This window comes from Oreochromis niloticus, linkage group LG19 (assembly GCF_001858045.2).
Source record: "Oreochromis niloticus isolate F11D_XX linkage group LG19, O_niloticus_UMD_NMBU, whole genome shotgun sequence".
NCBI lineage: Eukaryota > Metazoa > Chordata > Actinopteri > Cichliformes > Cichlidae > Oreochromis > Oreochromis niloticus.
Genome location: NC_031983.2, coordinates 21354374 through 21379969, shown reverse-complemented (window position 1 = coordinate 21379969; position 25596 = coordinate 21354374). Strand labels below are relative to the sequence as shown.

The 25596-nt window shown below is 37.9% G+C and overlaps 2 protein-coding genes across 2 annotated transcripts; one reads left to right on the top strand and one right to left on the bottom strand.

Annotated features, from left to right (window-relative positions):
* Window positions 1-99: 99 nt before the first annotated feature.
* LOC100698836 (transmembrane protein 87A) lies at window positions 100-12277 on the bottom strand. Its single transcript, XM_003442960.5, has 20 exons — window positions 12079-12277; window positions 10370-10427; window positions 9793-9890; window positions 8202-8318; window positions 7938-7985; window positions 7807-7848; window positions 7434-7560; window positions 7293-7354; window positions 6923-7106; window positions 6714-6813; window positions 6515-6608; window positions 4434-4505; window positions 4184-4292; window positions 3475-3533; window positions 3279-3382; window positions 3104-3180; window positions 2412-2476; window positions 2278-2330; window positions 2024-2054; window positions 100-1893 (listed from the first exon to the last, which is right to left on the bottom strand). Exons 1-20 carry the CDS (start codon window positions 12193-12195, stop codon window positions 1852-1854), a joined length of 1659 nt encoding a protein of 552 aa, XP_003443008.2. The 5' UTR covers window positions 12196-12277; the 3' UTR covers window positions 100-1851.
* Window positions 12278-13335: 1058 nt separating this feature from the next.
* ganc (glucosidase, alpha; neutral C) lies at window positions 13336-25558 on the top strand. The gene is made up of 25 exons (XM_005477403.4): window positions 13336-13554; window positions 13932-13994; window positions 14475-14577; window positions 14725-14852; window positions 15066-15242; window positions 15353-15356; window positions 15450-15519; window positions 15692-15788; window positions 15899-16082; window positions 16175-16319; window positions 16417-16652; window positions 16739-16865; window positions 17120-17199; window positions 17485-17628; window positions 17881-17977; window positions 18085-18186; window positions 18429-18603; window positions 19506-19574; window positions 19753-19817; window positions 19917-19993; window positions 20071-20145; window positions 20237-20350; window positions 21761-21873; window positions 22027-22130; window positions 24347-25558. Exons 1-25 carry the CDS (start codon window positions 13526-13528, stop codon window positions 24454-24456), a joined length of 2688 nt encoding a protein of 895 aa, XP_005477460.1. The 5' UTR covers window positions 13336-13525; the 3' UTR covers window positions 24457-25558.
* Window positions 25559-25596: the final 38 nt, after the last annotated feature.

Here is a 25596-nt window from a genome sequence, read left to right as displayed (position 1 = left end):
AAAAGAACGCGTTTAAATATTGTAATTGTGATATATATTTAAACATGTCTTTTAGAAAAACAAAATAATTCTAAGTTTATACAAAACTTACGTTTTAACCATCTTTCAATAGAAATTTATTTGCAGGACATACGCAAAAAGCCATACAATATTATCAGCTTCACAATACAATGCAGACTCAAATCCAGACACAGGGTTTTAGTGTCTCTCTGAAATAAAATATTGTCAACAAGATTTAGACAAATAGAAAAAAAACAAAAACAAAAAACAAACATAGTTCAGAGCTTTAAAATTATCCACATATACTGCAGTAGATCAAACAAGTATGAGGAATTATTTCAGATAAGGCTATTTTTGAGCGTAGCTGGGAAAGGGTCAGAGAAATCTGTAATAATGGTGAACTGATACTCCCCTGTGCTACTAAAGTCAACAGAGAACCTAAATAAAACTCCGGACCTGTTGGTGGAGGGCGTCGGAGAGCACATTTTATAGACACACTAAATTACATGTATATTTTTCAGCTATTCAGGTTCGTTATTCAGTGGCTAGAAAAAAGTGTTCACTTTGGTGACTGCAATATCTAGTGTTTCTAGATCTATTATATGAAATCAAAACTATAAAAAAACGTTACTTTTCATAAAAATTAAAATAAAGCAGGCTTAATTTTACTACTAATGCTTACAAACAGGATTTTCTTTTACTTTTTCTACGCTTATCAACCAATTAAATATAGTCAAATTTGAACTCGCTTAAACTGATCAGTGTGTGGATGACATCCTGAAGAAATGATCTGCATGTGTCTACAAAATGAACACGCCTCACACGGTTTTATGACAGTTAATTCTTTGCATTGATATAGCTCCATAACTATCATTAAATGTTCCCAGATCAGCAGATGTGGCTTATTTTCTGGACGACGGTGATATCCTTCAAGTATCAACATGACAGATGTTAACAGTGGCTTAACTATTTTGATATTCAAAATGACCCAGTTAGCCAGACACTACAGTAATAATGTGTTAACAATTAAACACACATATTTGTTGGTTAAGCATTAAAACATTTGCTTTTAGCTGTCTGGCTAAATGGCTAATTGTACAATAGAGTTACTTGCACATTTAAATATTAAATCGTGTGATCAAATAAATATGTAATGTAACAAAGTATCTTTTTAATATATATGGCACAGCACTGAAGATAAGCTATTGTTCATTAAGATGCTACAATGTCTTAAATATAATCCTATTATGAAACTACTTTGATCTTTTCAGTTATTCATTATCTTCCGTTTGTAGCATCATCCGATATCTTGGCTGTGATGATGGCCAGGCATCACGAGTCATACCTGACTGTGTTCCAAAAAGGACCTCACATTCCTACAACTCTGACCCGTCAGGAGTTATCTGTGCAGTCTGAAGTGGGTGGAGCTTTTGTCAAATATTTTGATCATCTATCCCTTGCACTGGATATCACATGTTTCATTAAATAATTATAATAGTCCTAAAAAAAAAAAAAAAAAAAACAGAAACAGAACATTTCTGCTTCTCCTTCATTTTGTTCAACAAATAAAATAGTTATAAATATAAATGCTATACTATATAACTGCTTCTTGTATTTTATCCCAGAATAATCCCAGAATGCCATCAGCAGCCGACCCAGTCACTTCAGGTTGCACAGTATGGCGTTAATATAAGAGTTTATTATAGTGTTACCCAAAAACCTGTGAAATAAAAGTTTTGTTAAAAAGTGTCTGAAGAAAGAACAGATATCCATCCCCCCAACATTTTTGGTAATCAGATCACTCATTGCTGCCTCAGTTGAATTCCTCTATTTTCATTCTCAGATCGTCTTCTACTCCATTTTGGACCTCTCCATCTTGGTTTTCAGGATTTCCTGGGAAAAAAAGCAAAAAACAGCAGTGTGGTTGTTAAATGATGACACAGTGAAAGGTCAGGACTTTAAATAGATTAAAGTGTGAGTAGAATCATGGGACTCGCATGTGTAAAGTAAAAAGGCTCCTTACTTCTTCCTCATCTAGCATTACAGGGAGAGCTCTGTATGGAGGGGGGAAAGAAAAAAAACAGAGAAAGAGGTCACGGATATACCACGCACATCAGGAGTAAGTCAAACACTATGAATATGGCTTGAATAACAACAATATAGTACTTTTCTATCCTGGGCTGCCCGTAAAAAACTTCCTCTTTAAAGTCATCGCCATATTTCCATCCAAATTTCATTTAGTGTAGCAGTTTTTCACCAAAATAAAGGTTTACTTACACATCAGCAACAGTAGTAGGAATGTTCTCCTCAACCCATTTTAGATCTTCATCCTGACAAAAAGCAGTTTTGAAACACAGAATTAAGTAAACATGGCAATAATGCAGAAGAGAAAATGTCAGAAGTCAGCCTACCTCTTTACTCAACATTTTCTGGGAGCCGTTAATGTCAGGTTTCGCGCCTCTCATCTTCATTCCCTCTGAAAAATCAAGAAAAGGCAGCTGAAATCATTTACTCTGACACTATTAAATGATTATAAATTTATCAATTAACGCCTATACAAACAGACTGAGAATGTGTCACTGGGTTAAACAAAAGCTCAGACAGAAGGTTGTCAGTAAAGGATGTGAGGAAAATTGTGATTATTTGGGATTATTAGAGCATACAACAGAAGATACAAACCACTTGAAAACATTTCTGTGACCTCTGTCGTTTTATATCTTTGTGTTATACTAGCTCACTGTCCTGAATTCTACACTTAAACACTGTTACTATAAGAGAAAAACCATCCTGTTAGTGGAACCTAAACAAAACTGATCAAAATTTAAAGAATCAGCTGGCATGTGATATGGCACAAGATGACAAGCCGGCAGGAGACTAGAACTACATGTTATGGCAACTAATACTGTTTTACACAACCAAGCTTATCAAAAGCTGTTTTACCTTTTCTCCCAACACACAGCACTAGAGTTAAATAAAATCAAAATTTTTCTAAGCAACTTAACTATGTAACACAAATGAGCAATCAGTGTCTTTTTCAAACACTGTTTAATATGGCAAATACTTGTCTGGGGCTTTAAATGACAAGAGGAGTGAAATGTCGTACCAAAAGCTTCGTTCAGCATGGGCTCCTTTGCTTCGTCCTCTTCATCATCATCATCAATCAGAGGGGAATGGGAGAACCTGAAAGGAAACACCACATAGGTTGAAATCTTTATGAATCGTGTTAACCACGAGCTTACACAAAGGTACTTTGGCCCAAACTCCATACTGACGCTGACCTCTGATTGTTGGCTGAGGGCCGCAGCAGCACCATGATGACCAGAAGAATAGTGGAGAAGAGCAGGCGCCAGAACGCATCATCTACCCACAAGTCCCTCCAACCCTGCAGAAAGGACAAGGACAGATTTCAGAGGAAAAGCAGTGAAATCCAGTACAAGATAAATATAACTCAGCCAAAAGAGAAAACAAACTGACCCTCTGACAGTCGACCAACTTGAAGACCTTGGTGGTCCAGATGATAAATATGATAGAAGCTGTGGACACAAAATAAACACCAAGGATTTTGATGACTGCAAACAAAATACACGTGTTTCGCAGAAACTACAGCACACAAACAACAAACTGACCTGAAGGTAATTCTAGCCACAGCATTGGTAAACTGGAGATGTTTTTTTTAATGAAACAGATGTGTTCAAAAAGTACACAGATTCCCTTTCTTGTAAAGAGTTTACAAGAAGATTGGCCACACTGACAGCTACACAGTAAACACAAAGCAGGAGCCTGGAGCTTAAATACAAGCTGGTAACAGAGCAAACAATAAGCCTGGTTTCAGAGAGGTGATAATAAAGTACAAAAAGGCTAATGAAGACAAAATCAGCTGTCAATCAGCACTATTTACATGTCATGTTTTGTAAATCAATAGAAAAACCTAGTTTGTCTAGTAGAAATTAGCTTTTTTTTTCCAAGTCATATTAGTTTCATTACCTTTATACAGAAGTAGGTTCATATGTTTAGCTTAGCTCACCAGCTTCCAGCAAACATATTTTCCAAGTTTGACCACATCTTACAGAGGAGCAAGTGCAGCACATTTCTACTATTTCATAATTGGCTTCATAGTTTACGGTAAACTTTTAACTGCTGAAAATGTGGAAGCTACGCGGACCCCAGCACAGCTGCAACTCACCGACAACAGAGAAGATGAGCGTGTTAGTGAAGTGCTGATATAACGAGAGCTTCACTACATTTCTGCGGAGCTTGAGGAGACGAGTGGTTTGAGACAAGCTGATGAAAATGTAAATGCAAATTAAGGAAAACACTGTGTATATGGACAGCTTCTAAACAAATACAGTCAAATGCCTATATGTGCAGTGCTTATGATAATACAAATCCCAGTGCAACCTGAGCAGTCATCAGGCTAGATGATTAAAGGATATCCACCACATGACACAGGAGTCAATGAGGGAGAGGCTGAGATTAGCCACAAGGGCAACAGTCCCGTAGAAGCCCTGTAGGAAGACGACAAGAGACACATTTTATGAAGAATATCTGTCTAAAGCTTAGAGCACAACAGAGAGCAAAGAGTGACTGTGAGTCAAGCAGCTACCTCTAGAACAGTGGTTCTTAACCTGGGTTCGATCGAACCCTAGGGGTTCGGTGAGTCGGTCTCAGGGGTTCAGCAGAGCCTCCGCTGTGACATGCACGGCTCATTTTGTGCACCAGTAAAAAACATATCTATGTCTTGAATTTGAAAAAAAAAAAACATATTTTATTTTTCACTAAAGAGGGGTTCAGTGAAAGCGCATATGAAACTGGTGGGGTTCGGTACCTCCAACAAGGTTAAGAACCACTGCTCTAGAACTAAAAAATGAAACCAAAAATGTAGTTCCTTAAATGTCCACTTGAGGCTGACTCCAAAAACTATCCATCTCCTTTCACCTCAGTCACACTAGAGGCAAAAATAGGATGGCACCCTCCTTGTGACTAGGAAAAAGAAAAGATCTGCTGTAGCCCAGTGATTTGGTAGAATCTTTTTGCTGTTGGAGAATGACTGCAAGTAGTTTTTATGGAGTGACCAGACTGACTGCAAACACTCAGATCAGCAAAAATTTGCAAAAAAATGCCATCAGATATCCAACACAAGGTAGTCAATCTGAATCAGTCTGTAGTGATAAGCAAAATTTGTCGGCAGGACACCTCTTTGCAATAAGGGACTCAACTCAGCTGCTGGTACTCTGGTTGGTGAGCATCTGTGTGATTTTTGCGGTCAAAATCACCATCCTGCAGCAATTATGTCACTACTGGTGGAGGAATTTCTGTTTCATATCTATGAAGTTCTGACTAAACTCATGTGAAAATGCTCTTTTTATAACTCACCTGTTTCACCTGAGTCGTGCATTATTATGGGTGTGGCTGCTTTATCTGACAGGCAGATGTAGCCAACACTTTCTGATTGGCTTCAACTGTGTTAACTGACAGTCACTGAACTCAAACACTCAACTGTAGTGGTATTTATGGTGCCTTTCAGAGCATTTAATTAAGTTTTTAATGTGGTTTTCTGCATGGTTAACTGTACTAACAGCTCATCCAAGAAGTCTGTGCTCTGGCAAGTGAAACTTAGGAAGTATCTATGCCTGGGGATACAGACTACTGCTGCACAAGTTTGCAACCATTAGGTGAGGATTTGGCACTCCAGCATCTTATTTAAATATGATCACCTCGAGCACAAAAGAAGAAAGGTGAAGTGTACATGCTATGAAAGTGTTGGGTAAACATGAGCTTGTGTTAAGATTACAAAACACATTCTAATCAACTTCATTCGCTTGCCGTCCTTCTTATCTCATGTTTAAATCGCTTTTGCTGAACTCGCTGCTGTGTCTTTAGCTTCTTTCAAAAAATTACTCATGGATCAAATTTGTCATTCTCTATCATGATCACTTGTCTGCCTCCCAGAGACAGAATCCCTGTGTAACCTTCCCTCTCTATGGTCTCCTGCACTCAAATCAAATTTATATATAGAGAGCGCCTTCCCTGCTGCACCGGGCCCGATTTTTATGCAAAAATACATCACAGCCATCAGCTTCAATCACCCTCCAGAGGCTGCAACAAATAATGTGCACTAGCTGAAATGCAGAGGGTTCATTTCATTTGCCTGGATAAAATTAATGTGAGGCCACTGAAACTTAATATGTGGTCCTAGAAGTGAAGTATAAAGGGTGTCCTAATCAGCAGAGAGTATGCCTTCAAGGGACATTTTAAATCAACCTTTGTTCAAATACATTTTATTTATTTAGGGCATGATTTATGTATTTAAAAAATGTCAATATATTTGAAAAAAAAAAGAAAAAAGAATATGTATGTGTGACTGTTCTTATAATCCTTGTATACAAAGTACTTTGTAGTCTTGGTTTTGAAAGCTGCCACACAATAAATATTTAGTTAACAACAGATTTTTATTCTTAAGGATGAATGCAAGATAAAGACTTGCATCTGCTGCTTATCAATATTAGATACTTACACCGGTTACTCGCAGCACACCTTCTACTGAGGAGAAGAGAAGGTAAAAAATTCCAACAGCTACTAGCCGATGTACGGTGGTGCCCAACCTGGGCCTAAGCAGAAGGGAGAATAAAACAGTGCATTAAAACAAGTAACAGCAGTGGGTTATCCACTAGAGACTACATAAAATCAGGTAACCTTTAAAGGAATCAACTCACTTCACTATGCCATAGCCAAGGCTTACAATGAGGACCAGGATTCGAGCCAGAGATCTTTTGAGTGCAGAGAGCAACTCTGCAAAAATCACAGCCCCTAGCACTGCAAAAAAACAATACAAAGAGAAAAACAGATGCCAAAATATGAAAAGGAAAAAACAAAAACAAAAAAACTTATACCACAAACAAGAAAGCGTGGAAAATCTCCCAACCATAGTCTCCTTTGTAACGGATGCTTTGGTATTCAGAGTAGAAAACCGCTTTCTCCAGCATGCCGAGGATAATGACGGCACCAATCCAGAACTGGATCCGCAGCAGATCCCTCCAATAACAGGCGCACCAGAAGAGCCAGAGAGCCCCAAACAGCACGTAAACAATGCACATGACCATGAAGAACTGTGATGGGCGCAAGAATGGGAGACAGTCTCAGCTTTGTCATTGATTATAAGTAAGCTATACACTCAGGTTCCAGTATTATGGTGAAAGATTTTACATGTCTGAATTCATCAACTCCTTTTACTCCTAGATATACCAATTAAATATTAAATAATGTTAAATATTACAGAAAATTAGGATTTATACCATCATGAGAGGCCAGTCTGCTGGAGAGGAGTAGTCATGTGGACCTTTCATCTCCACTTTCACTGGGAAATAAAGAAAGGTATGTTATTGTTTAATGAAATATCATTCTAAAGCTCTTTATGCAAAATGGTTGTTTCTCACTTGAAAACGTAAAGCTGGACTGCTCTCCTCCCTCAGCTTCATCGTCAGCTCCACGAAACAAAGGCTGCACCTTCACTATGAACAGATAGGGACTGTCTTCCCAGGCTTTGGCCACTGCACTGATATCCTAAAAAAAGAAGATTTAGACTTTTAAATCTGATGAATGAAGCAATTTTTATACTTTTTATAGATTGATTTCATTGCACTGAATGAGACAGCATATAGTTTTGTTGTACTTTTGGTATAATGACAAAAAATATATCATTATTACACTTGTTCCCATGAGCATTGGAATATAAAATACCCAGAAAGAATTAAAACTTTCCTCAAAAAATTAAAAATATAAAGTTTATTCACTGTTGTAATGTCTTACCGGTTTTTCAGACCAAAAGAAGCTCTGATTGGATGGGTCACTCTAAGAGAAAAAAATAGTTTTAGGGCAAGTCTGATAAGAACAATGAAAAAATCATAATAAGCGTCTAAAGATCAGTGTCGATCACGCACCTTTGGGCTAGTCAGTGGCTGATAAGGGTTGAAGTCTGGGTAATAGACCTAAAACAAAGGCCAAAGTAAACAAATACACATGAATAGATATGGATATATAATACAGTGTATGCAGGAAATCTCTTAAAGAGCAGTTTCACATGTTTAAAAACTGACTTACATCAGTATTGGATAACTGCTGCACAGAAATTGGACAATTACACACATAATAAATGAGTTTATGTGCTATCTAGAGTGATGTAGGACTGTATCGTTGTCACTGACCTTTGGTAACAAGAGAGAGGAGCAGTTGTCAAAGTACATGTAGCCCTGACTGTAGAAGCCACTCCAGCCATCTTTCAGCATGTGCTCCATGCCAAACATGTTCATGGCTTTGTTGTCCTGCAAAACAGTCCGTTATAACATGTACTTTAAAGTTATGTGTTTAATATGTGTTTTATAACAGGATGTTATTGCAATGATACTTGACAATCACAGCAGTAACTGAATTTACTGTATTTCAATACATTTTTGCAAAATATCTGACACCATATAATAATAAGCATTAATATGCACATGACAATATTTCACACACCAGCTGAATAATGCTGAATAACAAAGACAAAAGCACCAGCCTTGACGGGACTCATTGAATAGTGCAAACACAGGCAAGTAAGTGGAACCTAATTTCAAGGGCCCAAAGTATGTAAGATAGTAAATACGTTTTTTTGTAAGAAGAGTAGATCTAAACATCCAAATCACAATTAGGGTTTATTTTTTCACTTCCAGAACAGAAGAGTGTTCATGCTTCACATCAAACCCACAAAGTAAAACTGACTAAATCTGAATGTATTAATTTCATTTAGATCTTTTTTATTTAATAAAAATTTGAAGTGCCTTGCGATAGATTGGCAACTGGGTCAGGGTGTATGCTTAGGCTCCAGCCCACCACAAACCTGAACTAGATAAACAAAAGATGGATGGATGTAAAGCCAATTCTTTTCATAGCTTTTATGAACAGCACTTCTAGGCACAAAGAAGCAGTAAAGGGTGGAGGGTTCGGTGATCTCAGGATTTTGTCTGTGCTTTTTGCAGTTGCTCTGTTGGCGTGAAGCTTGAAACCAATGCTGTTGGTCTACATTCCTACCAAGACATTTGGCTATGAACTCTAGGTAAATTAGATGGCAGACACAAACGTGGGAAATAAGCTTCCTTCACAGGGAATGAGCTCGGTCATTCAGGAGGGGCTGAGGTTGGAGCAGCTATCACTCCACATTAAAAGAAGCCAGATGAGGTGTTTCAGGTATATTATACTGAGAGGAAGATCCAGGACATAGAGAGATATTACATCTCTCTGCTGGCTTTTGAATGCCTTTGTGTCCCCCTTGAAGGAGCTGGAGGAGGTGGCCCAGAAAATGGATGGATGAAATGAAAAATGTAACGTTTGTTTATTGCAGTGAATTTCCTTCCTGGTGTAAAACTGCTTTGGACTTGCACTACTTCGCTTCCAGCTTTGCATTTTTCTTGGAAGAGACGTTCAAGCTCGAAAGGAACCAAACCGTTCAAATCAAATCTGACTTAAAAGTCTCCTTTGTGCTACAGGTGACCTCCACGTATCCTTGTTTCTGACCCTCACTTAAAAGTCTGACAGCAACAAAACAAAGTGCAGCTGAGTCTGAGAAGCCCTTGGACAAGGAGCCAGATGGAAGTTGAGGCCAAGGCCAAGAAATCGCTTCAGGAAGGAAACAGCAGCTGCCCTGACTGACAAACAGTTGATGCACAATATATCTAAATCCTGAAAAAAGTTGATAAACCCAAATTTATCCAAAGTATATCTTTGTTTTCTTTACTCAAAGACTCACTGGTGTATACTCACTGGTGTGTTAAAGACCTCATTATAGCAAACAGAGGAGCGCAGGTACCAGCTGATGTTGAAGGCGAAGCTTTTGTTACACCGCCTTGAGTCACCCTGGACTGAAAAATAGAAGAAAGAACATATCAGCACTTAGTATCCACTAGCTGATTCAGACAAGCACATGCGAGTCAGTGGAGTTCAAAGTATTCCAGGTTCTATTCTAGGTCAGTGTCTAATTTTCCTTGGAGCTATGTCTCAAACCGACACCAAGTAAACGCCAGCAATCAGTTCTACGAACAGCACCATACAAAGGAGAGAAATTTACAACACAGTACAATCTGTACTGTGGAGATAAGACTCTTTCAACGAGTATTTATCATTTCAAACACTGACATTTTGCTTTTAGTCCCTAGATATTCTGTTTGAAGGCTGCAGGGCATCCAACTTATCTGCAATGTCTGGATACCAGTTAGAGCCATAAACACGCTGTGGGGGATGTAAATCACAGCACAACAATGCCATCCAGTCAGCATTTATGTGTGAATCCTCACATCCATAGTCCTGGCCATATCCACCTTAGAGAACGTAGGCTACTTACACTTCATGAAGATGGTGGTGTTGGCATACAGGGTCTTCCGAAAAACGGCATCCTGCGTCTGAAACCCAACAGAGACATATCAGTCAGCTGCTGTTTTTGCTCTTATGCCAGTATCAGGTACCGAAGCAGCTCATCAGCGATCACTGTATGTGTACATTCTGCAGATTCCTTTGAACTGTGTTCAGAGAGAATGTACAATTTACACATAAAGACATGGCTTTATGGACCACCATCTGCTCATGTGTGATGCATAGAGTGCTGAGTACTGGAAACAATGGTGCTGCAGCTGCTGTGCTAGACAAATTATGTGATAGCACAATTTTTTAATCATCTTTTCCTGAATTATGTTCTTTCAAAAAAAAAAAATACCTATGTCATTTTAAAATTATATATAACAAATAGGTACAGCAATTTACCCTCACATGCAAATATACATGGAAATACAGCATATAAGGAAAAAACAGAAGTGTGCACAATACTAATCAATCAATATCTGGTCTGAGCATCTTTATTGTTTAACACAATCTGAACTCTCTGAGAGAAACTTTCTTTCTTTAAGTAGTCTTCAGGGATAGTTCTCCAGGCTTCTTCCAAAGCTCTTCTTCCTTGGGGAGGCCCATCCATCGCTGAGTGTCCCAATGTCATTTGCCTCCACTGTGTTTTACATATGACTTTAGACACTCACTGTTATACCTCCTCTTTACATATTTATGATGATTTGAACCAAAGGTTTCAAATTCTGATCCATAAGGACTGTTACCATTGACTTTCAGTCCAGTTCTTATGTAGTTTGGCATACCTCAAGATGCTTTTCTCAGATTTTGTGTTTTGAAGAATTCCAACAAAGACCTGAGGACATCACTTTCAGATGCTGTTCACCTGCTCTAAGTAGATTTTTAGACTTGCCTCTTCTTCTGTTATGGTTCTGGCCACCGGTTCACCCCTTGATTTAGGTGCCATTTTTATGTTCAAATGATTCATAGGTAAGTGAAATAGCGGACAACAAAAAAATAAAAGACTCCCGTGAAAGTGTCTAGGTACAAAAATTGGACTGAAAATGAGTTTTTAAAAAAGTAGGCAATGTCTTAAGAAACACTTTTAAAGCCCTCCAGATAGCGTGAAAAACTATTACTTAACACCACTTAAAAAACGACAGTCTGGCTCCTTGGAACAGAAATGGTCTGGTTCCAAGGCAACATATGAAGAAATACCAAGACACCACTACATCTACCTAAGCTTCAATAACATGACGCAACACATGTTTTTCCACATATAATCGCCTATCCACGTCACGTGGGAGCACGTTTAGCTCACCTTGAATTCAGTGAGGTAATATCACCGGCTGAGCTAGTTTTTAAACTAGAATTACTTTTCCTGTGTAACACAGATGCAAACGAACCTGTAACATGACACCACCTGCTTTTACACAGTGGAACTGAGAAAAATATCACCTTTTGTCCAGACAAAAATAGTAGCGTTAATGAAAGTAAAATCTGTGGTTTAAAAGCGGGGTAATAAGCGAATAAGCGACTTGTCGTGTCAGACTATCCAAACGAGAGCTGTCAAAGCAAAACGCCAGTGTTTGTGCCAGGTAGATATTACAGAGGAAAGAAGGGGCTAGTTAGCTTCTTCGGCTAACAGCTACCATGGAAGACTTAGCTTAGAGACTATGTAATAATGGTAAAGACACATATGTTAAAGACACTGACCGAGTTGATGTCCATGCTCCATACGGAAACCTCTGCCGCTGTCCCAGGACGGAAAACTAAGGCAAAAAACAGCAAACACAACCAATGCACCTGATCATATGACATCTTTTTGTGCATCTACTCCAGGTCAGCCAGGCTCGTGTCCGTATCCAGCTCCGGTTTGTTCTCCCTGTAGTTACCGCGGTCGCCACAAGAGTGCAACATAACATCGAATACAGTGAGAGCAGAAACCATCTCCCTCTGTATATGCCTGACAGAGGGGCAGCTACCAATTATTATAAACTATCTACAGCTCTAACAAAACGTTTTGTAAAAATATGGAATTTCAATTTATTTATTTAGACGGGACAATGCAAAGTTCCAATACATGACACTCATGTGCACATAGAGTTAAAGCTAATTTCCAATAATTTCCAACCCTTGTTCCTCGCTGGCCTTTCACATCCACAATGCACAAACAATATTTGCAATTTACACAATAGATACACATAATAGAAAAATATAGTGTAAGAAAGCTACAGAAATTAAAAATATTTCGAAAAGTATGAATAATTATACAATTATAATTAATTAAAATGACTACAGATCTTGTTTACATTTAATTAACCTTTGACCCTTACTTAAAAGGAAATAATTTTTATAATAATTTTGATTTCAGTTGTAAATGTAGATGAAAAGCCAAATTTAGATGTGTGATGTGGTATTTTACAGTTACCATTCAGCATACTCTTAAAATGTGATCATAGTCTTCTCATTTAAAAACACAAATGAATGAAACTCCCAAAACTAATTCAATTATATATATTTTAAAAAATGTAACTATGATACCACAGAAATTGTTGGATAATAATGAATTTCTTATTCATACGCAATACTTAGTATTCTCCTACCAACAGAGCTGGATAAATAAGCCTTATTCTAACATGCACCACAACCTTGGCATAACTTGGCAGTTATACTTGGAAGACCTCCATCTCGACTTGTAAAACAACAATTATAAATACTTTAATAATCCATCTTTAATCAATATAAATAATAAATGATTTGTAAGCACAAGATTTAAAAATCAAATTCTATAGGTTTGTTTAGATAAATTCAATTATTATATTTTTGTCTTCTTTTTTGGCTTTAAATAACTGTATTTTTCAATTATTATTATTATTTATTTATTATTTTTATTTGTGCAAAATAACATAAACCACATACCTCCAGGAAGAGAGGCCTGTTCGCTTCAGTGGGGGATTTATTTTGGAAATCCAAACCGGAAATGAAGGTTGACGTACGTAGCGGTATCTTGAGGCAGAATTTTTCTCTACGTGTTGTTTCCCGAGTTGAAACTGTCAGGAAGCTCTTCCTGGTTTAAACAGAAAACAAATGTAGCTGTGCTCAAACACGGAGACCACCCCGACTGTAAAGGACCGAAGGTTTTGTCTTATGTCTGCGTGAAATGGCGGAAGTGAGCCAAACCCTTGCTAGGTACTGACATATGGGTATATAAACATGCTGTTTTCAGCCGCTCTGTTGCAAAGACCACTCTCTTATGTTGACCTTTGACATTTCACAATGAACCTATATGACGAAAGCAACATAAAGTAGGACAATCATGTAGTTACTGTGTAGTTATTATCAAATACACGGCAGCTGTTGTTTAGGTCACTGAAAGGTGCTTGGCAATATTTGAATTATGGGAAGTTTGTGACTTTTATATATGTGTGCACAGTCAGGTTACAGTTTAACCACCATTTTAGATACTTTATCTTTTAAAAAGTGCTTTCCATGCCCCAATTGTCTTGAACACCTTGGTCTACGTGTATAAGTGTGTGTATTTCACTTTATTTTTGCTTCTCTTCTAGTGTTATCCCTAATGTTGAGGGGGAAGGCAAGTTCAAGAAGAGCAGTGATGTTGCTTTTTACAGGTGTGTTGGACATCCGCACAGTTAAAGTGATTTTATTGTGTTTTGTTGGACTTGAGCCAGTGTCTAAGTAATTAAGTCTAAGCAATTAAGTAAGTCACGTTTATTTATTTACCGTTGCAAAGGACTATTAAAAATAATTAATATCAATAGAGAACCATGTTGAAACACAATGAAAGCTAATACAAACGTTTAAATTCAATTTTAAAATGTCAAATCACAGGAAAATTCACCCCGAGGCGTTTTATTTTGTAAGTTAAGTACCCTACAATAATACAGAATACCAGTAAAATCCCTGATTAAACAGAAATGTTTAAACTGTTTTTAAAAGGTAGCTTACTAGAATGAATTTGGAGTGTGGCTCAAATACAAAGAGATGAATTTTCTAAGTAAGCGTAATAATCTGGTCTAACTCTAAAACCCCTCTAAAATTGAAAAGTATTTGAATCTCATCACTGATGTTTATTTTTGCTTGCTTTTAAGGCGGCAGATCCAGGGTCCAAACATGCAGCATCAGGCTCTTTTGGACACCATGGTGCTCACAGAGAAGGGGGCACGTTTTGAATTGGTGGAAGCAGACTCACAGGTTAGTGTTACTTTTAAAAAGTTTCTTTAATCAAGTTTAAACATCATTTAGACTGCACAGATCAATGTTTTGACCTTTGATTATGCCCACAATTGTGAATGACACTTGAAGAAGAGTTCTTTTTTTATAAGCTTACTCTTTTCACAGACCAGGCTGCTTCTTTCTTTGTCCCCGTCCAAACACGGCATTGTAAGGATAACAATAGATGAATTTCAGCCTATTAAGGCACGCTATCGAGTTCCAGATGTGTTACCCGGGGAACCACAGTGTGAACAGTAAGCGATGTATCATTTTTCTATTAGGGTGTCATGTTACTTCTTTAAAATCCAGTCCCCTTTAGTATTTCTGACAGTCTAAGAACTTCTTCTGTTGTGACAGAAATTATTAATTGTTCATATCAATAAAAGACAAGTTTATAGATAAAGTTTTAACTCGTAGGATTGCTGCACCTCGAAATTAGTTGACCTTTACTGCTCATCCTTTGGTAGATTAACAGTGGAGAAACAGACTAAGGACTCAGTCACGCTTTCTTGGTCTTCCGGATGTTATCAGCTCCGTGTGTGGCATTCTCCTTTCCGACTGGAGATCCTGTGTGAGCAGGAAGTGATGGTCACGTTCAACTCTAAGGACAAACTGTGGTTTGAGAGATTGCAGCATCGACCCAGGTGAGATTTGCAGGAAACAGATGTGCAGCAGATAATTGTTTATATTATATAGTTAACTGCATTTCTTTTCTTTATTCTGCATTCTTCTGCTGGGCCACATGTCATGGTAGCGAGGTAAGAAAATAGAAGCACATCTGAAACTACAGCTTAATTTTGAAGCTTAATCAGGTCTGTGAATGCCATTGTTCTTTTTTGCTTTTATTTCAGCTTCAAGACAAGCGGAAAAGTTCATTATGGAAGGAGACATTCAAGCAGTTTGTGGATATCAAGGCTAATGGTTTGTGCCTCTACTTAAATATTTTACCAGCTACTATCTCAGTTTGGTGTACTGCGTTCACATTTTTATGATCATAAATTACAGGCAGGTGTACATTTACAGAGCTTAATAATCAAGGAACAGAGTGTACTTCTAAACTTTATACTGAGAGACATATGTTGTGCACCTTCAGGTCCCAGCAGCATTGGAGCAGACCTCTGTCTTCATGGGTTCAGGCATGTGTATGGTCTACCCCAACACGCAGACAACTTGCAGCTCAGAGACACGAGGTACACGCGATGGTGTTTGTGTCTTCATTTGTAAGAGTGTAATTTATCTGTGCATCCTGCAGGCAGGCGAGAGAGTTGACAATTTTTAAACAATGTGTGTCCTTTCACAGAGATGGTGAGCCTTACCGGCTGTACAACTTGGATGTTTTTGCCTATCCACTGTACAGTCGTCTCGGACTGTATGGATCTGTGCCATTGATGGTGGCCCACAAGCCAGACAGGACTCTGGGTGTATTTTGGCTGAATGCGTCTGAGACTTTTATAAACATTCAGTACTCCCCTTCTGACCATCAGGTGACTTTTGTTTCTGTGCTGTCTGTATTTTACAGTGCCTATGAAGCAAAAAGACACTTTTCTACTGCTCAGTAACCCTCTGTCTCGCACAGGATGATAAAACCCCTCCAGTTAAACGGAGGCGGGCTGAACCACAGACTGATGTCCACTGGCTTTCAGAAAGTGGTATGATTGACTGCATGGTTCTGCTTGGGCCCAGTCCACAGCAACTTTTCGCCCAGTATGCTCAGCTGACGGGTGAGAATGTGGCTCTGAAATTATGTTATCCAAAAATAAAAAATAAAATTAAGCTCTCAAAGACTCAAACTTTACTTGTCTGTCCTCCCTGTGTCAGGATATCAAGCCCTGCCCCCTCTGTTTGCCCTCGGGTACCACCAGTGCCGCTGGAACTACATTGATGAAGCTGACGTGAAGTCTGTGGATGCTGGATTTGATCGCCACAGTATTCCTTACGATGTCATCTGGCTGGACATTGAGCACACAGATGGGAAGCGGTACTTTACCTGGGATCCTGTTCATTTCCCTGAACCAGCCAAGCTGCAGCAGCACCTGGAGAAGAAAAACAGGAAGGTCAGTTTTACAGTGCAAAACATGCATCATCTAGAGAAATTGTTTTGCTTTGATACGTTAAGATGTTTTCTGTTATATTTCTTCAGCTGGTCATTATAAGTGATCCACACATTAAGGTTGATCCTTCTTGGTCCCTCTACTGTGAGGCCAGAGACGGAGGGCACTTTGTCAAGGACAGAGAGGGACAGATCTTTAAGGGCTCATGTTGGCCAGGTAATCTGAAAAATCTACTGTTTGAAAAGCCTATGTTAACATGTTGGCTGCACCAAGGTCCAGAATAAGATAAATATGATTTTTTTATACTGTTGATCATGCAAAGATACTCTACAGTACAGTCCAAGAATAAATAAAAAGAATAAAAAGCATCAAGGTCCACTTTAATAGACGCTGTATGTACTTGATGTGTACGTATGATGTTGTCATATGCATCTTCTTTGTAACTGGAGTTATGTTCACTTCCCTTACAGGTGAATCCTCCTACCTTGATTTCAGCAGCTCAGCTACTCGAGCATGGTACTCCAGATGCTTCAGCTTGGATAAATACAAAGTAAGGCTCAGAAGGGATCAGCCATATTTAAACAGAAACGATGCATAATGCAAAGCTACTCAGGACCAGAGCAGAGCAGCAAAAGGCTGAAGAATAATTAAGCTGTGTTTTCTTCTTATGTTGTGGTACCCGTGAAATAAAATGAAACATTTTAAAAGCATCTTAATTAATTTAATACTTTAGTCCTTGACAAAGATTTCATCTCATATTATTTGTTTTTTGTCCACTTAATACTAAGATTGTCTGCTCAGGACACGGTAGTGATGGTGTTTATTTATGATACAGGGATCGACACCTTTGTTGTTTGTGTGGAACGATATGAACGAACCATCTGTGTTCAGCGGCCCAGAGCTGACGATGCCAAAGGATGCAGTGCATTGTGGGGACTGGGAACACAGAGATTTACACAACCTGTATGGTTTTTACCAGGTAACCAATCTCTTAAAGGACCTAGGATGTAAAGGATCTAAAAGAACTGCAGTGTTTTGTTACTTTAACCACAAAAAATCTGTTTTTCTTCTCTTGATGGAAAAATTTTATTTTGTCTTTCAAGTAAGTCTAAAAGTACAAATCAACATCCAGAGTAGTTAAGTTGTGAAGACAGTGTTTAAAGAGTAAAGCCTCCAAGCCTATTCTGTATAATAAAAATAAAATAACTAAAAAAATATTTTTATTTAACAGCACATGGCGACAGTGGAAGGTCTAATCACACGTTCGGGTGGCTTAGAGAGACCGTTCGTCCTCTCGCGCTCTTTCTTTGCAGGGTCACAGAGACTTGGTGAGCTATTTAAATGGGAAAATGAAAATGCTTCCATCCTCTCCATATTTCCACATATCCATGCTTAACTGTGCCATTTGTTGTAATTGGCTTTGTTTGGGATACAGGAGCAGTGTGGACTGGTGATAATGTTGCCAACTGGGAGTATCTGAAGATCTCAGTTCCAATGGTGTTGTCCCTGAGCTTGGCAGGCATAGCGTTTTGTGGAGGTGAGGACATTATTGTTTATGGATTAAATTATTTAAACACAAAACAGAATTATTATTGACTAGTCAGACGGAGATGTTAATCCTTCTGTTTCAGCCAACGTGTAATTTTCTTTTGTTGGTGCAGAGATATTACTGAAGTACAAGTATAAGTAGTTGCTTATATATTCAGTAAGTATGGGATATATTACTGCATATTGTCATGTGCTGCTGTTTATCATTACTCTCTATTTTTGGTGTTTCAGCTGATGTTGGTGGGTTCATCCAGGACCCAGAGCCAGAGTTACTGGTGCGCTGGTACCAGGCGGGTGCCCTGCAGCCATTTTTCCGCGGTCACTCTGCAAATGTGACAAACCGTCGGGAACCTTGGCTTTTTGGGGACGAGGTGACTGCAGCAATCCGCACTGTAATCCAACAAAGGTACTGCTAGAGAGGTGTCAGTGTCAGTTACTTGAACACCATGTATAGATTGAACATAACCTTTAGAGCAGCGGTCCCCAACCCCTGGGCCATGGACCGGTACCGATCCGTGAGTCGTTTGGTACCGGGCCGCGAGAGTTGAGGTTCAGGTGTGAAATTTATGGTTCTCAGGGTTTTTATCGTTAACTCGGTTTCCTTGGGTCTTTTCCCGTGTTGTAGTTGTGTCTTATTTTGAAAGAACTATTTATGCATTACCATAGCGACCAGAGAGCATTAAGGGGCAGAGAGGAGGATGTTACTCTCGATGTTGTTGGCACATTTCAGGAGGACGCTGATAATAAAGTTACACAATTACACAGTGAATTCAAGTTTATTATTATATTTACAAAATACCACAGTTTTTGTCTTGGTCGTATCCAAGGAGTTTGCAAAGAAAAAAGCGTCTGGACTTCTTTAAGTTGCTTGAAGACGTTTCACCTCTCATCCGAGAAGCTTCTTCTTGGTCGTATCATTTTATTTTGTTGTATTTATCCACGACACCTTAAAGGCTGGTCTGCTGCTTTAGAGGACGGGTTGTGAAAAACATTATTGGGATGTGACACTCGGTGAATCAAAAACAATGTTAGATCCAGTTCAAAGACAGTCTCTCTTGGTTGACTAAAACATGTTTGTCCTACAGCAGCCACTGTAGCTAGGATAAATGCATTTGAATTGAGAGTTGATTTCGGGCTGCAACCTGCTGACCTCTAGTGGTGATAGTGTATATACCGTAGCTTTAAAGTAAATGTCAACATGAGGGACAAGATACAAATATAATATGTTTCATTAGTTTCTTCTGCCTTTGGTGAAATGCTTATTGTCTGACGATCTCATAATCCAGAGTCCATTTTGTCTGTTCTCAGGTACAGTCTGCTGCCTTATTGGTACACACTGTTTCACCAGGCTCACACGTCTGCGTTGCCTCCACTCAGGTTAGTCCTAGTCCTATCTACTGTTCAAATATAGCAGCTGCAACTACACCTCTGTTAACTTAGTCATTATTACATCTGTGAAGACGAGATCATGCTCTTAATGTTCACTTTATAAGGCTCTCATTTTAAAGCTAGTTTAACTTGGATGTGGCCTCTAATTCTATTCAAAACTATACAGACCTCTGTGGGTGGAGTTCCCAGAAGAAGAGAGCACCTTCAGTGTGGACAGCCAGTACATGCTTGGTGATAAAAAACTTTTCATCTTCGCATGATTTCTCTTTGTACCCTGGAATTATTGCACTTTCATTTTTTCTTAGTTAAACTTTGCTTCATTTTATGTAGGAGGAGCACTGCTGGCCTGTCCTGTAACTGAACCAGGCATCCAAGAAATCAAAGTCTTACTTCCTGGATCTGACGATGTACTGTCTTATATATATTTCAATATTGTCATGTTACACTTGATTGTGGATGTTATTCACATTTTTGTCTGTTTTAGATTTGGTATGACATCCATTCTTCACTGGTATACAACGGAGGCAGGACTCTGAGTCTTCCTGTCACCCTGGACACAGTAAGTTTAGACGACTATTTTACGTGTGTTATTTTTATAAAGTCAGATGATCTGTTATCTGTCAGTTGACTCTGATGTTTCCTTTGCTCAGGTTCCAGTATTCCAGCGCGGTGGCTCGGTGGTCTGCAGATCAGTAGGAAGTTGCTCCTGCACAGCTGAGCTTCGGCAGCTCCCCCTCTCTGTTACTGTGGCTTTAAACTCTCAGGTAACTCGTGCAGGATAGTGGAATCCTACACTGACTGGATGGCATTTCCATACTGAGAAAACTTTAGTTTTTTCTATGAGCCTGAATTTCGCTCTCTGAATTTCACACAAAGATTTAATCTGTGGGCTTTCTGTTGTCCCTTTTTTTCTAATATTGATTCCAGTATGTTTCAGTTGCAGTGGTTACAGATGTATTGAGTTTTTTCCTGAGGTTGTTCTTTGGGGTCCAGATTGCTGTATAGAAACAATTCCACCAGAGGGTGCCAAACGTTTGTGGACCACAAGCTCTTTATAAGTAGTTGTCCAGATTTTTATGGAAGCTTTTTTCTGCTGTTGAAAAAAAACCAAAACATTTTTGCCAACAATAAGTCAAAATTTGGGGTTATTGTCTCAAAATTTCAACTTAACCACTTGGAATTTACAGTTATTTTCTCAAAAGTTTAAGTTAACAAGTCAAAAATGTGAGATAATGACATGAAATTCTGACTTATGGTTGGGAAAAAAAGGTTTTTTTCATTGGCAGAAACAGTCATACCACTTACCATGTGGTCGATCTAAATTTTCCACAACGACCTATAACAAATTATATGTCATGACTACTAGAAATACAGATCAGTCAGTCTGTTCTATGTATTTCAGTGAGAAATTCATAAATATCTTTCAGTCATGATTCAAAACTTTAGTTACAGTTATCTGAGTAAAAGAGAATGGAAATGGAATGGAAATTGTTTTTTTATATTTATAAATTGTAAATATTTGTCTTTTTTAAACTTATTTCATTCAGTTGTCCAGGTCACTTTTATTTATTAATATTTAACTTAATTTTAAAATCATGATTTTACAGTCTCACATAGTTATACTAATAACAGAACAATTATTCAGATTCACTAATTTTCATCAAAAATGATCATGTATTTGTTCACAATTAATTCACTGATGTACACATGTTTGCTAAACTGTCTGCGTTTACTTCATATTCATAATATTATCCAATGTGTTTCATCAGAGACTTGTGCATATCAGTCAATTAACTAGATGCAGGCTAGTAAGGATTTATTTAAATGCATTATTTTATGTAATTAACCAAATTCAGAATAGGACTGTGTGTAATGTATCAACTTGTTGCCTTTGGCTCATTTCACTGATATAATTTCAGCCTTTTGGAAAGAAATTGCACATGTCTAAACTGTTTGTATACAACATTGCTAATTAATGTAGAAGCTGTCTGTTACTGTATACAGGTTTATTTCAGTGCCTGCTCAAAAGTTTGGAGGTAAACTAATACTTATTAAAATTGAGTTTTTATCATGCCAAATCTTTAAGCTACAACTACTGGGAACTTTTTATGCAAATTGTGACATTTGCATCTTTTAATTAGCAAAGCCCTGACTGCAATCTCCTCTCTCCACAGGGCACTGCTGATGGTGAGTTGTACCTGGATGACGGCCACTCGTTCAGATACCGTGACAGAAAGGCCTTCTGTCTGCGCAGGTTCAGCATGCTGTCAGGCCGTCTGCTCTGCCGGTGAGTCACATTCACACTTCCAAGATGGGCTCCAGTTTTATGCCACGTGTGAAAAAGAGAGACTGTTTGTCATTTTAAAAATAACATTAAATATTTTTAAGAAGAATAACTCATGACAATATGATTTACTGTTGTTGGTGCTGCTTGTCTCAGTCCTGCCGGTGAAGAAGGAACATTTGACTGTAATACAGTCATACAGTCGGTCACCATCCTGGGGGTCAAGAGCAAACCGTCCGCAGTGATTGTGCATGCATCAGGTAAGGAGATCTGGCATTGATGTAAGGTTTATGGATAACTGACATTCACAATAAAAGAAACACCCACTTATACCAGCATGACTCCAGAGAACAAGCCTCCAAAACAACCACCGTCAAACAACACATGCAGTTATTGTGCGTCATGTTGGGTGGCTTTTGAGATATGTCTGTTTATGAATGTGTGTTTTTAACATCAGTAAATAATTTGCCTGTTTCTTACCTTAAGAATGCATTTTATTGTCCTTGAATGCAATTGGATTTTATTGCCACTGAAGTAAGTTGTGGCCTGTAAACAGTAAAACGATATTTAGCACCCGACCTTTCCTGCTGCCTTCCTGTTGTCTGTTTAGTTTACTATATTCCTCTGCATGCATGTTCTGCAGGTTTACTCCCTGTGGTACACACACACATTATTTTAGTAAATGAAACCAGGTTATTCTAGAAAAATAACCAAAAAAGCAAAAAGAAAGCAAATGCACTTTTAAGTTATTAACGTATTTCAGTTGATAAAGTTTTTTTGTGAACAACATTTGCTCATTTTATATTTGATGTTTCAAAAAGTTGAGACGCAGGACAACAAAAGACAAAAAAGTTGTTTCATGCAAGAATAAAAACACCCATTAACTAATTAGATTAACTGATGAAAGGTCAGTAGTATGATATTCTCCATGTCCCTGCCTAGGTTAAATTATTTTTATCCCTGGTGGGGAGAAAAAAGTATCCCCCCCTGCGTCAGTCAACGACACAAACAATAAAATTGGAAATTCACTTTCAGCAATCCTGATCCCACAACAGCAAATTTGGCATTTGACATGTTAACATTAATATACAACAGAACTGAGATTTGAAACTTCTTCTTTCAACTTTTTGATGTCCCGTGATCCTCCCTGTAAATTTGTCTCTAAAGAAAACTTATGTGGAGGGGTTGTTGGCTTTAGAGCTGATTGTGCAACTGTTGAAAAACATCAGTCCTAACCTGACTGTAACTCACTGAATACCTCACAAGTTAGAATTTGCGGCCCATGATGCTGTAAAACACGTGACAGTGGGGGTCATTTTCACAAAATTAATGACTTTTAAACTCCAAAAACCTGCTGCTAATATCAGGATCACATCTATGGGACAGGGTCACTTCCTTCCCTGAGATTTGCAGATGTGGGTAAAAGAGAGCGAGGTGATGCTGTCTGTCAGCAAAACAAACTATAACAGGAATCTAACAATCTGGAGCAAAATATGTATCTATTTTTTAAAACTAGCAGCATTTTGAGCTGTTGCATTTTGACATAATTTCATATTAAACATGGAGGTTAAATAGCACTGGGGAGTTCATTTTGGCATGTTAGACTGGTTGTAATGTTACGTTTGTCTTCTGTGTCTTTTTTTCACAAATCTCATCCTGTGATAAAAACAGTACATAAAAAGGTACCAGATTGCACGAACACTTAAAAATCGTATGTTTTTATAGGTAAAATTGCAAATAGGTGGGAAATGTGAAATCAATAATAGCATTAAAATACTCAGATAATCTATTGGTCAAGTCCAAAGACAAATAACCCAGTTGCTATTAGCTAGTGGTGTCACCAATTTTTTTTCACTACATCCAGAAATAGAAGTTACATTTCTGCCATGTAAAGAAAAAAAGACATTAAATATTTAGTAATGTTGCTTCAATTTCTGTCTCCAAGCTCATTTAAAATGGATTGTGGCAAATGGGAAAACTGTCCTGTCTAATGAGTCTGTATTTGAAATTCATGTATTGTATCCTCGGCATGACAGAGGAGTAGACCCATGTGTTGTGTTATCAAATGCACAGTTCAGACGACAGCATCTGTGATGGCTACAGGGGTAGAAAGAGTATAAGGGTTAGAGGAAACAAATGCACAACAACATTGACTGAATAATTTAACAAAAGGCAAACTTTAAAGCTGATCAGACTTGACCAAAAAGTAAAATATCTGCAGAAGGAATAAAAAGAAAACAAACCCGGGCAGCACACGGGAGATATAAATGAGTTTACATAGGTAACAGATTGCACAGGAACCTTGTTGAATCCATGCCATGAAGATGGTTTGAGTGTATGCTTTAATTACTCCAAAGGAGAAAAGAAAGCTGTAACGAAAACATTTGGAATCTGAGGAATTTGTTCCCTAATCTGTGTATCGATTTAAAAAAAACTAAAAAAGGTAAAGCATCACCCGTTTTCCTTTTATCACCAGGTGCTAAGGACATTTCAGCTGCATTTCAGTACATGGAAACCTGCTGCACGCTGACTGTGAACAGTGTAAACCTCAAAGTGGCGATGGATTGGGAAATACAGATACGATGATTGTGGATATGTCAGTGATTGAGTTCCTTCATCTGAATTTCTTCATCCTACTAAGAAAACGTCCAGTTAAATTACCCATTTCAATAACTGTCAACTACAGAACTTGTCTGAATACATTTGATTGAAAAATAAATTGATAATTGTTTGTGGACACTGATGGCATTCAGAGCATATGCTCATTTCTGTGCTCCAAACAAAATCTTCACAAAATTGTAATCACTTTTTAAAATAATATCCATAAATCTTTGGACACTGAGATAAATCCTGTTTTTTTCTGTTTACCATAACCTATTGAAATTGTGGTCATGTGATAAATATGGACTCAAAGTGTACACGCTTCTGAAATTTGTGCCGTTATTTACATAGATTGCATTAACTACTAAAGAATCACAGCTGTTTTTATAAACAGTCTCCTGTTTTCAGTGGTTCAGATGCAATTAGAAATAAAAATAATTATAAATTAAAAAATTAAATACTTGGAAATATTGGAGATATCCACTGAATAGATGCTTTTCTTTGAAGAATATAGTTATTTTTTAATCATTGCATGTACATTTTGAAATTTTTAAATTCTTGTTACAAAGTGTAGCTTATACACCATTTTTTAAAGGTTACATCTTATCAACTACAGCCTAAGTGCCCTATCTTCTTAATTTAGCTGAACCACAATAGCAGAATCAGTGGCGATCATGGATATATATAAACATCAGTGTTTAGTCTTGAGTCCTCTTAGCCTCCAAATCCAAAAGATTTGCCAGCAACAAAAAAAGTAATGGGGAAAAACATTTATAGAACAGTCAGGATATCAGAAGAACCCTGAAATTAGGTGACTATATAAAAATATTTCTGTATTTAACTTCATTCATGCTACTGTCCTATGATTACATGTTGGCACATGGTTTTCTTTGAGTACTGTACTTTATCTTGATACTGCCTTGTCCCTATAGACTGAGCTTTGCTGACTGAATCCTGGTCTGTGAGGACAAATATTTTTAAAAAATGCAATCTTTTATTTTTATTGAATATTTTTAAACAATTACGAATTACAAGTTATTTTTAATTCTAAAGCTTGACTGAATAAATAGCAATGTGCAGCTTCTGATTTTGATGTTTCTAACTCTTTTATTGTTGCTGGATCTC